The 14,934-nt window shown below is 37.9% G+C and overlaps 1 protein-coding gene across 1 annotated transcript; it reads right to left on the bottom strand.

The window, feature by feature from the left end:
- Nucleotides 1–1,083: 1,083 nt before the first annotated feature.
- Nucleotides 1,084–14,929, bottom strand: LOC145778801 (b(0,+)-type amino acid transporter 1-like). The gene is made up of 7 exons (XM_082590384.1): nucleotides 14,555–14,929; nucleotides 9,277–9,424; nucleotides 8,629–8,795; nucleotides 6,295–6,503; nucleotides 5,199–5,386; nucleotides 4,569–4,775; nucleotides 1,084–3,872 (listed from the first exon to the last, which is right to left on the bottom strand). The coding sequence occupies exons 1-7, from the start codon at nucleotides 14,827–14,829 to the stop codon at nucleotides 3,624–3,626; spliced, it is 1,443 nt and encodes a 480-aa protein (XP_082446510.1). The 5' UTR covers nucleotides 14,830–14,929; the 3' UTR covers nucleotides 1,084–3,623.
- Nucleotides 14,930–14,934: the final 5 nt, after the last annotated feature.

Consider the following 14,934-nt stretch of genomic DNA (forward strand, 5'->3'; position numbering starts at 1 on the left):
CAAAAAACTAAAGAACAACTAACAGCCACTAGTATTTGACGTAATAAGCAAGTTGTGGGGGATTGTGGCCACGGGCCACATTATCACGTAAGACCGGAAACTGTATGCATGCCGCTCAAAATCTCGTTGCGGGCCGGGTCCGGCCCTTCGGCCGTATGTTGCCCGTCCCTGCTCTAGCTGCTTGTTGAGCACTGGTTAATAAAATTTATGTTCAATTCGAAAGGCATTTGCTAAAATTCTCTTGAAAATTCGAAAGAAGGTTTACTGTTTAAACACGCCTGACATTTCAGTAAGCCAATGTGATTTCTAACGGCGCTTTTTTGTTAAAGTAGTAAAACCTAAGTGCTCACTCTCGTGGCCAATTGTCGCGTAGACATACCCAGGCTAGGTGGAGACCTCACATCGCGTGAACAAGTGAAGTTATTGGCTTCGGTAGGTTACATGATATTCGAACGCAAGTGAGGTGATTTGAAACAAAAACAAAGAATTTTGCGTGGAGACAAAATAATTTAGTTTCAAACGCAATACACGTAAGGTCTATACGTCTTGAAAGGTCCATATCAGTCGTTCATGCTTTTATCACAGAGAAATTGTAATAACTTATATGCTTTTAGTTCTTCGAACAAAACGCATTGTTGCTTTAAAGTCGGCTACAGTAAACAATGAACAAGATCTTCAATACACCAAAAATATAGAATGATTAATTTTTCTTTCGCGTTTGCATATAGTGGCGTAACTTAAAGTTTGTGCTAGGGCGTTAGCCGTTACGTACCTGAACGGAGATACCAACCAAACGTTTAAAGTAAATACCGTACGCAAGACTGATGCAAAATTAAATAAACGAGGGCGCAGGTTTTACGGAGGAAGTTTATCTGTCAGTTACGTCCGGCAACTGCAGTTAATGTCGTTAGACATTGAAACAATGTAAAGAGTGAAACTTTACCGGTTGGTTGGAGAAGAACAATGTTTGAGAGAAGTACCGACCAAAAACGTCTGTTTAATTTGACTGGCTTAGAAAGGAAAATAATAGTGGCCGCACCAGAAGCCATGGTTTTCTTAAGAATACGCTTGGAGAAGTATGAAGACGTCTTCAAATGTATTGATCACCATGTGCACAAAATGCAATAGCTTACTAATAGAATATGTACAGTAATATAAATAAATCTCCAATCAAACGGAAAAACAACAAAAGGCTACCGTGTGCATTACTACTAAATAAAAATAGATAAGGGCTGTTCGAACACAGCTCATTCAGGGGGGATAGAAGCGTCATTTGGGGGAAGGGAAAGAAATGGTATCATTGGTAGGCAAACCTGCTTTAATATAACTAAAAATTGTTAATGCATACGATAAATCATTACAATTTGAAAGGAGGGATCATGATTAACAACAGTACAAGAAAATATACCATTTAGCAAGAGATTAAGGACATAAAATAGTGCATTCAAACAAATAGGCAGCCATTGTGTAAAGGTGCATCATGGAAAATGTCAGTGCGCATAGTATCTGGGCATCGAAGAAAAAAAGAAGAACTATTTGATCGTTCTAGGGACAAACGCCATATAAACAACAACTAAGCCTCTTACACCGCGTAGAAATGCGCAGGGTAACACATTAAAGCATTGTTCTTGTCACAAGCAATACACACCACACAAGTATAAAGATGATTATATGAACAAATGTGTTATTTGTACCAAACGATACTGCAATGTGTGGAAGTTTTCAACGAGCAAACATATGCAACGGACTGTTTCAATATCATATGACGCTCCAAGGGGGAACTGTCGAAGTTATCATATGGGTGTGAAAAAAAACAAAAATGTTGTCACATGTTATCTCAACGGCCCATTCCGTGTTCACAATGCAATTTCAAAAGGTGGGGAGGGATTTAATACTTCGCCACAGTTGGCAGAACATGATGAAGTTGTCGATTAAAAAACTTGCGCTGTCTATATCTCCCAAACATGCACTCGGAAACAAACACACCCTGCTGTGATGCACAAAGTTCTCACCGTGACGTCACGTGGGAAAAGGAAGTACCTGAGTTGTCCAGTGTCCACGCTGGTGGAACTATTGTCGAAGTTTGTAAGTCGAACTGCGACAAAAATTTTACAAATGAAAGGTAAAATTTCACAACAGTCTTTTTAAATAGCCGTATGGTTTGCATGAATGCCACATACAAACATACCTGAAACATAAAAGTTATGGGCAAACCTAATTAATGAGAGGTCAAAGCTGAATAACGTATCTGGAATGACGTTGCTAGAAATTGCCACAAACCGTTAATTCAACTTTGCTGTATGATAGGTGAGAAAGAGCAAGGGGAGCATGTAGGGATTGTAGAGTGCTAAGACAAATGGGTCACGATGACGTAGTAACACCAGACGGAAATTATAAAAAAACAAACAATGAAGCATCTCTTCAACATTTCTTGACCAAAATTAAAACAGTTTTTGAGTCAATTATATATATAATAAGTTGAACCTATTTGGTAACAAAAAATACAAGTATTCAAGTATTCTCACGATTGCCGTATTTTACTAAATATTCAACACTATTCACATTTCTAATAGTCTGCATACAACTAGTGGCGTATGCAAGGGGGGCATTGGGCCATTCCGCTCCTTTTTTTCAAAATTGTTCTTAGACAATTAAAACTTAAAGAAACGCGATTTGGTTGGTTTTTGGGTAGCAGCAGTCAAAACGACTCCAAAATTTTATCCAGAAACGAATAAAAACCTAAACCATGACCCAGTATCCCCTAATTCATCCATAATAAACCCAAAGTAGCCCACATGTTACCAATTTGAACATTGGTTTCGTTAACACATGTTAAGTAAAACTATCATGTTTTTAAAAAAAGGCATGCCCCCAAGAAAAAAATCTTCCGTACGCCACCGCGTACAGTATAATTGCATGCAAACGCAGTGCACATACACGACAACGCCAACAAACACGACAACGCCAACAATGATACAGTTGCCAGTAAAGAAACAATAAACATTTCATATACTATATAGTTGATTTCAATACACCTATATCGTCTATTGCAAGCACACACTAAACGTTTGATAGCAAATTTACAACATCAATAACTTTCTTTTCTCACGGTAGCTGCAACGTTCACCTGATCAAGGTGAAAGTTTCGCAGGTGAACGTTGCAACTGCTGTCAGAAAAGGTAACAATCCTGATGAACACGCAAACTTTTCAGTTTTCACCATGAAATTATGATTTTGTTACAATCAAAGTTTTTGTTTTTTTTGACAGACGATGTACCATTGTACCACCAGTGATGGCAGTTGTGGCAAAATCATAACATACGCTCAAAAGGAAAATTTATCTCTTGATGCAAAAAAATGTCACAAATGATAGATTGCACAACAAATGATAGTTATAGGTAGTATTATAGGGTAAGCGCTAGGGCTATCATATGAAAGGAAACACAAGAAAAATAAGGCTGATTTGCACTTAGTATGTCATAAAAAACACGTTGAATAATTGAGAATTGATCCAGTTTAAGACACAATTGATTTCAAATGAAATAAAAAGTTCATTATTCAGACAAATCCGTTTCTACGTTGCAATAATTTTGCTAAACGTTGTATCCCACAAACGTAATGTCTTACTCAACCTTAGAAGCAATGGCCTCATCTATCGAAGGAGCTACTAGTAATAGCTTCTGCAGCATGACTGTAAAGCTTCCCACCCCAGACATGGAAAAGAAACCGGATTTCATCAACCAGTACAACATTGTGAAGACGGTTATAAGCCCAAAGGTCAGAGCATACAGGGCTTGTGGCTTGAATATTAAAGGGACCATCACCAGGTAAGAGCACACGATCACTGCTAGAACAGCTGTCAATCTGTAAACCTACAAAAAATGAAATTCACTTTGAACAATGATTACTTTGCATGGTTGGATTCGTAAACTGCTTGTTTTTTTTTAACTCCGACAAACACAACCAACATAAATGTCATGGGTTTCTGTCTCAGCTTTTAGTAAAAAATATTTTTTTATGGCGTGGTGTAATACCAAGACAAACAATTAACGCGTAATGAGAAGCATGCAAAGTGGTGGAGCTAATATGAAAGTAAAACTTTTTAAACTCAACCTTGGAATAACTGTTATTCGGAAACTGAAACGCTTGTATGACGCGGCGAGAGCTTCGGCTACATGTCAGTGGGTCAGACAACCAATCATACAATCTTTAAACGGCCTCATTTCTTCTCCGAACAACTGAATAATTAAATTGGTCTTCGCAAGTTCTTTTTTGGGATTCCTTAATTCTTGTAAAAAAATTTGATTGGAAACGTATAGCTTCATCCCGATCTGTTCATCGAATGACAACGAGACTTCGGATAAGCCTCATAAAGACGCTCAAATTTTAATCATGTAGATTGTAGAACTAAAAAAGTAAGAAATCCTATCACGCCTCATTGTGTGAAATGTATGGTGGGCAACAGTGAAATTTTGAAGCTATTGCACGTTTAAATCTAATCGGTTTTTAAGTGGATTCTGCTACTGAAATCAGAAAAAAAACTCTTTTATCTTCAAATCAGCCCATACCTTGTAAGGTCGTGCGACGTGTTTCAGTTTCCGTCGAAGAATTAGGACGCCAGCAGCACAAAAAGCTCGACTAGCCCATATTGTGAAAATAGCAGCTTTGAGAAGCATGTCGATGTTACTGGGAAGAATCATGATGGCAGCCAGACCCGTCAGAAAGACAAGGGCAGGTACTGGTGAGAAATGTTGCACATGGACCATGGACAGAACCTGACAGAATCATTTGCATAAAAATAAATGACCGTTCAAAACTTAGTCAAATGGAAGTAAATAACACTGGGTTTGTGGAATATAGCAACTTGAGCAACAAACCACGGATGGTCTGCTCAGTCAAGGACGAAACAAGCCATGTCGTGTAAGCTCGCTGAGAAGGGGTTAAACTTTTACTCTTCGTCAATAAAGTTTGCCTAGGGACCTAGATTTTGTCAAGGCAAATTGCGTAGTTGATCTATATTATATCCTGCATTCAACGTTTACCCTTTCTAAATGTGCTACGGGCGCAGCTTTTAAAACGAAAAAAGATAAAAATGTTACGTCTCAATTTAGCGCAGAACATGTTGACTAAATGTAAACTAGGCTTAAATTTTACAAGCGCAACCAAATGCAATAAACAACGCAACAAATCCGACACACCTCTGGCATGAAACCCATTCTTCCAGCTACAAAAGGCATGCGTCCAGCGGCTAGAAACGTAACATTGATGGAACCAATCAAAGAAAGACAAACCCCCAGTGTGACCACATAGGTTAACCACGGGTGCACCTTTGCGGCAAAACTGACAGCAACTGCGTCCGTGTCCAACATTTCCTTTTCCGTTAAAACTAAAAATGAAGGAAACAGTTCTATTTGTACATCCAATAGCAAGAAGTACGAAAACGAGCAACGGTAGTGGGTGTTGGGTTGGGCTAAAAACGTGAAAGAATTGAAAACCCAAAAGCACAGATTAACTGCTTTGTATCTTGTGGTAAATAAAATTGTTAATCACAGTGGGACACTTGCTTAATTGTATACGGAATGGCCCGTTTCGGTGAGTCCGATTCGGTGAGTTCCCTATTCGGTGAGAGCCTTTTTCAGTGAGAGCCCTATTTGGTGATTTTTTTTTTAAATTATCGGGTACCGTAGCCTAATTATCATTGCTGTTTTAGGGTTAGGGGTTACGGTTAGGGTCTTATTTCAACGTTTAGCGACGTTAAAACGATGTAAAAGTGGCAATTATAATTAGGCTACGGTACCCGATAATTTTCAAAAAAAAACTCAAAAAATCACCGAATAGGGAACTCTACGAAAAAGGCTCTCACCGAAAAGGCTCTCACCGAATCGGCCTCACCGAATCAGACTCACCGAATAGTAGCAGACCCATTGTATAGGCTACTTTATTTATTTGTGCTGCGTGACAGAACGGGAGATTGTGAAGGAGTGGTGACTGGTGATCGCGTCTGGTTGAAGATTTCTGGCTTGACACTCATTAAGACTAAGTTGATTATTTGCCTCGGCAAGACATCAAATGGCGTACTGGATGAATGTATATTCCATCACTGCTTCCAGCCGCCTGTTGTGATGCATTTGTTACTATGTAATTACGCTATGCTGTAATAATGCAATCGTAATGTACATTGTCACAACGGACACAAAAATTAATATCTTACACTTACAATACAAAACAATAAATCAACAAGTTACGTAACACAATACAGCTTTTAGCTTATAGAATATATTTAGGCTTACCCACCTGCAAAATAAGAAAAATTGACTATGAGGTACAGAGCCATAACTGAAAATAGGGACACAATGATGATTAGCGGCAGTGTTTTCTTTGGGTTTTTGACTTCTTCAGTAATGCAAGTAATGTTATCAAATCCATCATAGGCCCATAAAGCTTGGAATATTGCAAGACTCAAGCCTTCTATGCCTGGTGATGCGCGAACAGATGCAAAAAATCTGCAAATAGTTGTACCTATATATTGTAGGCCTACTAATCATTACACAATTTCACCATTACTATAAAGAGCGATACTGTATAGGTTTTCTCGATAAAGCTTAGACGCTCATTACTGAGTAGTGAGTACATGGTTCTAGGACAATTGCCCCCCGGACAACTGCCTCCCCCGGACAATAGTCTTCTACAATGGTTACAATGCGAGCTGAACAGTCTTGATAGCGTTTTTTGGGCGGTGGTGCAGGAAATCCTACAACTATTTGGTTAATTGTTACCGTTGCTGAAGCCTGCTCGCTCTTTATTGCGTCCATAAAGTCCCAAACGTTTGGATGACATGCAGTAATGTTAGCTTGAAGGTGGATATGCCATCCTTCCAACGAATTGTTTGTGCGGGGAAGATCTTCCACTACACGATCATGCATGCTCCACATGCTGATCGGAAAACGGGGTGATCGTCTGTTGATGTGTAGCCTTCTTCCGATGAAGACATCTTTAAAGTAATCTACGATCGAGTCAGCTTCTATTGGCATAGTGTCCTGAAGTGTTTCAAACGCACTAACTACGTCATTTGGTCGAACGAAAGCCAGAGCTGGAAGCATACAAATTTTCAGAGCAGTCAGCATCTGCCTGTCTTGCAATCCTTCCGCCTGCCTTTGTTCGGTGTAACGAGTAACGATGTTGCCACTAAACGTCTTCGCGCTATGAATAAACTTCACCAAGTCATGCTTAAATTTTATTATTAAGAAAATGAATTATCTTCTGACAGGTGTCAAACCCATAGGACGTGTAGGATAATATTATCTACTTTTACATCTTGCAATTTTAGTCACTAAAAAAAATTTTTTTGTGCAGGAAGTTGTCAGGTTACCACTTGGATATCGTTTGATGTAGTTAATTCTGTAGATGTAGTTCTAGGTAATTTGATGTAGTTAATTCGTTTCATCATTATCGGTTTGAGCACAGACTTTATACCTTTTGTCATTTTAATCAATATTTTTCGTATTGTTGATGTGTTTCTGGTTAGGCTTGTGATGGTACAATTCTATACCATACTCTTTCATGCCATTTTCCTTTTATTTCGCCTTTGATTGTTAGTTTTCCATCAATTCTTTGACGAAGCTAGAGTAAAACGTTTTTTCATTCCTTTGCACTTTCATCATTTCATTTTTGTCCTGTTTGCTTTCAGCTTAACTGAAGATGATCTAACTTCTAGCTGATCGAAATCGATTTTTAGCTATATATATATGATTGAACTGACTCGTGTGAAAATAAACTTCTTTGCATTAAATTTTAATATTCTCTTGGTATTCATTGTCCGGGGGGCAATTGTCTGGGGGGCAATTGTCCGGGGGGGGGGGCAGTTGTCTGGATACCATGGCACATATTCTCATAAAATTGGACAGCAGAAATTGAAAACAAATTTAACGTATCACAGATTTCAAATGAAACAAACAGTCAAACAGTGATGCTATAATTGAAACATTTTCAACTTCACTGGGTTGTGAGCTGATACAGAGTCCGGTATTATAAAAACTAGGAATTGTATGAAAGTAACTAACCGCATGACTGAAGTATTGGTACTACACTTTAAAATGTTGGTACCAGTGCAACAATGCGACCTCAAATGCAACGTCTGCAACTATTACACTGCAAGAAAGTAGACCTTTCTATCCTCGCAGCAACATAATTGCCCAAATGCCAATGTTATAAGAATAGAGTAATTAAACAAACGATGTTGCAACAGTAAGGTTAGACACCAAAGATATTATACAACAGGATGACCAACTTTTAATTCTAAACATATCTCAAAATCTCTCCGATTTTACATGCTGAGTGACAATGTAGCCTATGGAAAACAGTGGTTATGTTGATAGGCTACTATTTCTTGACTTATCACAACAATTAGAGATGTACTGTGAACACATGTGACACCGGAATAAAACTGGACTACTACTACTACAAGAAAAATGACACCTACAACAAAACACGTTTTAAATTTAATTAACTTCTTACAGCCAGTAACAAACTGTAGTTGTGAAATTACTACTTATGCCATCAAATGCAGTGACATAAATATTGTAACCAATGTTATGTTTCTTTTTCTTCTCAATGAAAACAAAACCTTACACGTCTTTTACAGATGAGTTGAATGAAGAGGCCAATGCTGTTTCTTCCTCATTCATTTGACTGTACCTAAAGTTTTCCAATAAAGTCGAGCTGTCTGATGCTGCAACCATGATACCAACAAATGCTATAACAAGAAGAGCACAGACCTTTCCAATGGTACAGAATAGCTAAACATAAAATAATACATGAGGCATGACAAGTTTAAAAACCATTAAAATCATACCAAAAATGTGTAGCTTTCTACTAGCAAAGCCTCTCCTGAAGATGTGTAACCTACTGGCAGCTATATAAAATGGCATAGAGTCTGAAGCACCACAACGGACAGTCCAATGCAAATGTAAGAAATCTTCAAACACCTGCACCGTTTCAACAACAACAGGCTTAGTCATGTGTGCTACTGTGCTAGGGCTACTTATCTGCATATAAGTTAAACTGTTGTTTCTTGACTTTTTCATGTCTTTGTTTGCAGATGTATGTTTGTTGATAGGTAAATTCGACAAAAAAAGGTTCTGGTAACTTAAAGTACTGGTAAGTTGGTAGCTGCTATACTAAGTACCTACTCCATTACCACTAAAAAGTGCTACTTTGCTTCAGTAAGTAACATACAAAATGAGCAATGCATCAATCTCTTGTTCATCATAAACTTACCTGTAACTTCACAGCTAATCTCACATTTGTCATGTTGCATGCTAAAATAAGGAATGTAAAACCAAACCCAATGAACTTGGACATTGAAGAAGGAAGATCTTCAGCACAAAGCCCCAAACCAACAGCTATAGCTTCAGAAATGTAGTCACTAAAAATACAAATAATCAAACAGATATCCAAAAATTATAACATAACTTTCTGAAATGATGTATCTGTTTCTTGTATGGTACATGGTAATTTTTAAAATATACAGGGTCCCAGAGCTAAATTGGAACTTTTTCATTTTCGAATAAGTTTCTATTTTATTTCTCTAATCAAGATGAAACTTTCAGAAGATAATCTTATCAAGGTATTCTAAAAGGTAGTATAGTAATATTTAAACAAACTTCTTTAAACATGACAGAATTGACAAAATGAATAACCATATGCGAATTGAGATGTGCTGGGAACACTCCTTCGGATATTATGAAGAGCACGGCTAGCCGGGCCAGGCTCTTCATACAAAACTTTTCTGGCGGGGCTGAAAAGGTTGATAAAGGAAAACCCAAAATGGTCAATGATAAAACTGGCCTAAAGACACCATGTCAGTCACAGAACCATCAGAAGAGCAGTCAATGAAGACCTTGATATGAAGTCTTAAAGTGAAAACATGTTGCAACCTCCTCACTGCTCGCTCAAGATCAATCAAATCAGTTGAAAGATGTCCAAAACTTAAAGGACATATTTGCATTTTTGTCCATGAGAAAAAGTAGATGGGGGTGCAAATCGTCAGAACACCCCAGTTATTGCCTGTGACCATTCAGACGTTCCTCATCTGATGCAAAGCAAAAATCCTGCTTCTGTGATGGTTTTGCAGCCGTGGCAAGATGATAATGTCTCTTCGTTTCAAAGCTGGACTCAGAATCAACACAACGGAGTATCTGGATTCTGAATGATATATTGCTGCCCTGGATTTGTAGAATGTAGAAAGTGCGATGCTACCAAAGTCATGCTTGTTCAAGACTCTGTGCTAGTGGATGGAGCAACAAAAGTCCAGACTTATCTGCGCTTATCTGAAGGAGAATCTTCCCATGTTTGTCCGGAAAGACATTTGGCCTAGTAGCTATCCAGATCTGAACATTTGCGACTAACGGCTATTCAGCATGATTAATGGACAGTCTACAGCAGTGGTTCCCAACGGGGGCGGTACCACCCCCCCGGGGGGGGGGTTTGATTTTGCAAGGGGGGCGGTATGATTACCTCGGCTTAAGGGGGGGGGGCGTTTTGATTATTAGGGGCATGGCTGCCTAAAGATAAGGCCAGATTTGTCACATTTTGAAGAAATTTCCAAATTTTGCCAACTTTGGACGACTACTTTAAAAATGAAATTTTTTTTAAATTATATTTTTTCTCCTTCTTTACTGTTTTCTCCAGATGACACAATAGGTTTTAACATCATCAGATGTTGGAAAACAAAAACAATTTGATTTCGAAGATTTTAGTCAGACTGTTAATTTTTTAATAACAGTCTGATTGAGCGTTTTTCACCTTATTTTTTCTCATTTGCTGCTGCTTCCCCAAGGCAACAAAGAGCTTTTATATCATTAAGAGACAGCAAAAAGTAAAAACATTTAAAAAAATGTCAGTCAAACACTAGCATTAGCGGTAATCAAAATCTGCAAAATGTGACAAATCAGGCCGCATCTCCAGGTGGCCATGTTAGGGGCCATTCTGGTTTAAGCCATCTACCGACCAGCGTAACGATTTCATCGCATCATTGTCTGGGTAATCTACTCTACATGCTCGCATAATAGCCAAACAATTTCTCTTACATCATCATCATATTTGATTGACCAATCGTTTTGTTTGCAAACGCTGTCTATTTAAAATTTAAATTCAGTAATTTTTCAGTAATCACAAAATCTGGTGAGTTCCATTATGACGTAACCACTACTACCAGTATACTGTTTTCATGCTCGCAAATATATATCAGTTTTTCGTAATTAATCGTTTTTGTTGGGGGGCGGTAAAATTTTGCCAGTTTATAAAGGGGGCGTTGAGTAGGGTGCATCATCTCCCCCTTATTTTTTAAATCAAAGTTGTGCCATTGACAAATGGTGTCCATTTTAGGTCAGACTCAGCCAAAAAAATTATGGGGGTTGTGGGACCCCCCCTACCACCACCTCCGCAACCCCCCAAATCCGCTTCACTAAAATCGCAATAACTCAAAAACCAAACAAGATAGACAAATGGTGTTTGGTATCAACATCATTGCAACTACTTGATTTAATTCAAATCTGCCAAAAAATTTGCAATTTTATGTGAATTTTAATTTTCGATTTTGCGACAGGGTTTGTATGTTCATGTGTAATACGAAAAATATGAAAATCAATCTTCATGTTGACTTTTCCAGTCGCTTGTAGATTTCTGGCTGGTTAAGTTTAAGACTGCTCAAAAGTATTCTAGTCATTCTCAATAAATTCATAACATTTGAACTATTGAACTTATTCTATTACAGGGATAAGTACCTGTACCGGTACTGTAATTAAGCACGGCTATCAATCTTGTTAATTTCTAGAGCACGCTTCTTGTTTATTTTGTTGCAAGTTGTGCTTTCATGACTTCAAATAGAGCATTATATGATGATAACAACAAGCTTGGTGGCAAGATATCATTTGAGGATGCAGTTTTGAAAGGAGCTAAACTAATTCAGGTGTTCCCCAGCTCTAGTCGATAAATGTCTTGTTGATTGTTGATCGACATACATCGGTATGTCAACAAGACATTTATCGACTAGAGCTGGGGAACACCTGAATTTGAATTCTGTACAGAAAAGTGCAATTAAAGATCACATTTTCTCATGTACAGAATGCCAAAATAACGTTTCTATCAAGCAATTTGAGATCATGTCCAGAGGCAGGTCTGAGTATCAAACTAAGATCTTGGAAGCCTTGTACATAAAACGTCACAATCCACTTATGAACAGACAATTGTATGCTTGCGGCTCGTCTTTCTTGCTCTCTGTATTTTTAAAATTAGTTTTTTCACACCTTGCCTTTCTACCATATCATGTGATCTGTTTAACACCTTTTGATGCAGTTACCTTTGATTCTCGTGGAGCCTATCGTTGAGTTTGAGCTAGTCAGAAGTAATGTGTAGTTTTTTTGTCTTTTCCTGTTTATAGATTTAGTTTAACCATTGTATTTTATTCAGATGTAGTTAAGTTGTATGTATATTATTCCTGAAGAGGACATCTTGTGATGTCGAAAACGTTCGATACTTAATTTGTTGCGTAGTTTTGTGTTTCTATATGTAATAAACTTGAAGATGTTAAACTTGATCACGTTACTCGGCTTCGTATGCCTATATTTCCTAAATAAACAAAGAAAAGATGCTACAGACCTTGCTACTCAACTGCTGACAAAAAATGATAGCAGTGATATCCCTAGGGCGGACTATGAAGAGCTTTTACAACTACTTCTTTTTAGTTTTCAAACACCCCTCCCACACAAGCCATTCAAATTCAAAAAACCAGGTGCAAATTATAAAGCTCGATGGATGGCTAAAGTGATTTATGCAATAAAGCTTTCATTGCTATCTATGGAGGCGGAAAAAGTGATGGATCCAAATAATGCCAGAAAATGCTTGATTTTACAACCCAAGGACACCAAAAAGCTGAACAGATATGCATTATGCAATGTTTCTTTTGTATGTGTACATTCCTTGGTGGTTTCGTTGTGGTTCTGCAATATCTGCTCCACAGGCTGACCTAGCAATGATAAAAACATTGCATCAATACAAACAGATTGATGCAATAGCAGCGTCAAGTGCTTTAAAAAAGCTCCATTTACATATGTGGTACTTGACTAAAGAGATGGTCCCACTTTCCCTGTTTGATGACCACGTTAAGGATGAAGAGAAATGGGAAATTGCTCAAGCTCTGTTAAAAGTAAAGGAATCAGTCCCTCAAAAGAGACAAGGTAATGGAAAGCCAACATTTCCAATGCTGGTTGATGAAAAATCTTCCCTGGCAGACTTGATAGGAGAAGATTCATGGTACTTTTTTAAACTGTTAAAGTTGGAAACAGATTTTTTAAAAAGAGATGTTAAAGAGTGGCCAAAAGATGAACAATATTTAACTGGAAGAAAAAAATCAGCATCAATTACTGTTGTTAATGACTGCTCAGAGAGAGGAGTTAAGTTGGCCACAGACTTCCAACCATCAGCTAAAATACCAAAACACTTTGAGAATACACTTCAAGTGGTGGAGAAAAGCAGATCCAATAGGCCAAACTTAAGGAAAAAGCCGGCCATGGCCGCCTGAACTTTCATTAATGGCCGCCAATACCAACCTGTCAGGCAGCCACAGATGGCTGCCTGTAAAATTCGTACTAAAGATTATATTTATCTGAGATTTTTTTCTTGTTTCAGTGCCGCCAAAAACAAGACATCAAACAGCGTTAAGACTACTACCTTAATTACATGTCGTGCTACGTCTTATATGCTACGCAGGGTCTGCTACTATTCGGTGAGTCCGATTCGGTGAGTTCCTAACCTCTAACCCTAAAACGGCAATGATAATTAGGCTACGGTACCCAATAATTAAAAAAAAAAATAGAAAAAATCCCCCGTTAAGGGATCGGACTCACCGAAACGGGCCATTCCGTGCTACGCAACGGGAGGGCAAATGTTGTGCAAATTTTATGGCAAAATTGATGGCAAATGTTTTTCATAAAAAATAAATATGTTGGAATAAATTCTTGTACTTCAGTTGGCTGTGCAAATGGTTCATCGTTCTACCAAGCATTTTTTGGTTCATCAGAAACTTATTTTTAGAATTTGAATTTTCTCAATAATTAAAATAACCAACTGATTGAAATATCAAAAATAAACAGAGAAATTGAATATTTTTTGTTCCAAATCCAGCATTTAGGTTATTGTTGATCAAAACAAAATAATAGTTGAACATCATTACTAAACATGGAGGGTAATATTTTTAATTCAATGGAAAAACAACTTTATTCATACACTAAAAGGGTTTTGTCCAGTAATAGGTGGTCAAAACTGCCCGTGCCCGGTTAAAACCTGGTTTAAACCGGGCAGTCTTGACCACCTATTAAACCGCCCCGGTTTAAACCGATCAACCCTGACAGTCTAACCCAATTCCACACCATAACCTTAACTCTCTTAAGTCTTAAAGCAGCCATTCCAAGAGCATTCTGGAATCTCAATACCGATGAAGTGAAAAGAAGTTGTTCATGGTTTCGCCATTATAAAAACAATGAAATGATCTGCTTACCCCAAAGCAATAATTTGTATTGCACATGCCTGTGGTACAGCGGTTAACAAGAAAATCCACAAAAAGACAAAGCACGCTCCATTTCCATATATTGTCTTGATATAAGGTGCCATCCCTCCTGATTCAGGAATCAATGTTGACAGTTCACAAAAGCACAGTGCAACTAAAGTTGCAACAAAACCACCAAGTACCCATATTATCATGCTTAAGCTCATATCACCATTGCAATGTTTCAAAACTCCAGTGGGAACAATAAAAATTCCTGAACCGATCATGGAGCCAACTACAACACTTACTCCACTACAAATTCCTACATTTCGTTTCAGGGTAACAGTTTTTAATAAAGATTTTTCTTGATTGTCATTTAAAAATGAAATTTT

This window comes from Aplidium turbinatum, chromosome 10 (genome assembly GCF_918807975.1).
Source record: "Aplidium turbinatum chromosome 10, kaAplTurb1.1, whole genome shotgun sequence".
In the NCBI taxonomy this organism is placed as follows: Eukaryota; Metazoa; Chordata; class Ascidiacea; order Aplousobranchia; family Polyclinidae; genus Aplidium; species Aplidium turbinatum.